Raw genomic sequence first — 1,343 nt, 5'->3', positions numbered from 1 at the left:
GGTAGGCAGCTTCCTGGCAGGGTGGGTTGCCTTTGGGCATTAACTGGTAGAAAAGATCAGCATGAAAGTCAAGTGCTTTTTGGGCAGGAAGATTTCCAGCGGAGTGGATTGCCTTTGTCATTAATCGGCAGAAGAAGAGAGACCAAGGAAACGGAAGCAGAGCTGCCTCAGCCTCCAGGGTAGGACCATGGCCTTTGGGGGTGGAACGACCACAGCCCCCTAGGTTTCAAAGAGCCAGGCCTTCATGAACTTGGTTCTGGAGTGTGGGGCTACTTGTTCATGTGAGCCAGTGGGATGGAGCCATAGCCGCTGCCCAAGAGTGAGGTGGCGGGGCTGCCATGCCCAAGAGAGAGAGGAACAGGACCTGCCAGGCCAAGGGGGTGAGGTCACCACTTAGAGGAACTAGGGGACTGGAGCCACCCAGTGAGAGAGATCTGTACAGTTGCCACCCAATGAAGATCTGTACAGATGTCAAGTTGACAAGGGGTAGAATTGTGGTAGTTCAGTTTTCGTGTCAACTTGGCTGAGCCTGGTTGAGTGGCCAGGCAGCTGGATGTAGTATTCCCCATGATGGGACTAGTGATCAACTCCATGGTGGAATCTACTGTGAGCAGCTGAGTAGCTGCCTTAGGGATGTGGTCTGCTTCCTGTATATAAGCAGAAGCCTTGGGGAGTGGTCTCTAGCTGACGGCACGCTTGAACCCTGCATGTAGCTGTGTCGTTGTTCAGCAGCCTGCCATACTCTGCTGACCTTGGGACTTACAATGGACTTAAGTTAATGGCCTGCCATGTGACTTGGCAACATCGGGACTATGTCTTTTTACTTGTCAACCTTGGGCTTGTCAGCCTCAACAGCCAGCAGCTGTCTGAGTGAAGAAATGCTTCTAGCTCCAGTGGGCCGGCAGCAGGAGGCAGAGCTGGACTCCAAGGTTGAGGGGCTTTCACCTAGCCCCTAGAGCCTGGCACTTTCAACTTGGACTTAAAGCCTCCAAACTGTAACAAACTACTGTTTGTTAAGGGCATCCCATTTGTGGTATACTTCTGTCACAACGGCACTAGATAACCAGAACACTCACCTTGAACCAGCTGCTCCCAGGAACCTGCGTCCCCGACCTAAAAATGCAGAGTAGCACACCGTGAGGGCTTGGGGCCCACACCCTGATGTTATGAAAATGCCCCCAATATCATACAGACACCTCACTATCATACCCAAACTCACTGCCATTGAGTTGATTCCAACTCATAGTGACCCTAGAGGACAGAGAAGAACTGCCCCAGAGGGTTTCCAAGGCTGTCATCTTTACAAATGCAAACTGCCACATCTTCTTCCTGGTGGATTTGAA

At 51.8% G+C, this 1,343-nt stretch overlaps 1 protein-coding gene across 1 annotated transcript in view; it reads right to left on the bottom strand.

Annotated features, from left to right (window-relative positions):
• Positions 1-1,343, bottom strand: part of LOC103207998 (tumor necrosis factor ligand superfamily member 14-like) — a 5,657-nt gene that overhangs the window by 2,386 nt on the left and 1,928 nt on the right. Inside the window, 2 exon segments of the mRNA XM_007953694.1 lie at positions 917-938; positions 1,071-1,113. Coding sequence (XP_007951885.1) covers positions 917-938; positions 1,071-1,113 — 65 coding nt within the window.

This window comes from Orycteropus afer, unplaced genomic scaffold (assembly GCF_000298275.1).
Source record: "Orycteropus afer afer isolate SDZICR_OR568_19922 unplaced genomic scaffold, OryAfe1.0 scaffold00405, whole genome shotgun sequence".
Taxonomy (NCBI): Eukaryota; Metazoa; Chordata; class Mammalia; order Tubulidentata; family Orycteropodidae; genus Orycteropus; species Orycteropus afer.
The sequence above is the reverse complement of the archived record's forward strand: the minus strand, read 5'-3'. Positions and strand labels throughout refer to the sequence as shown.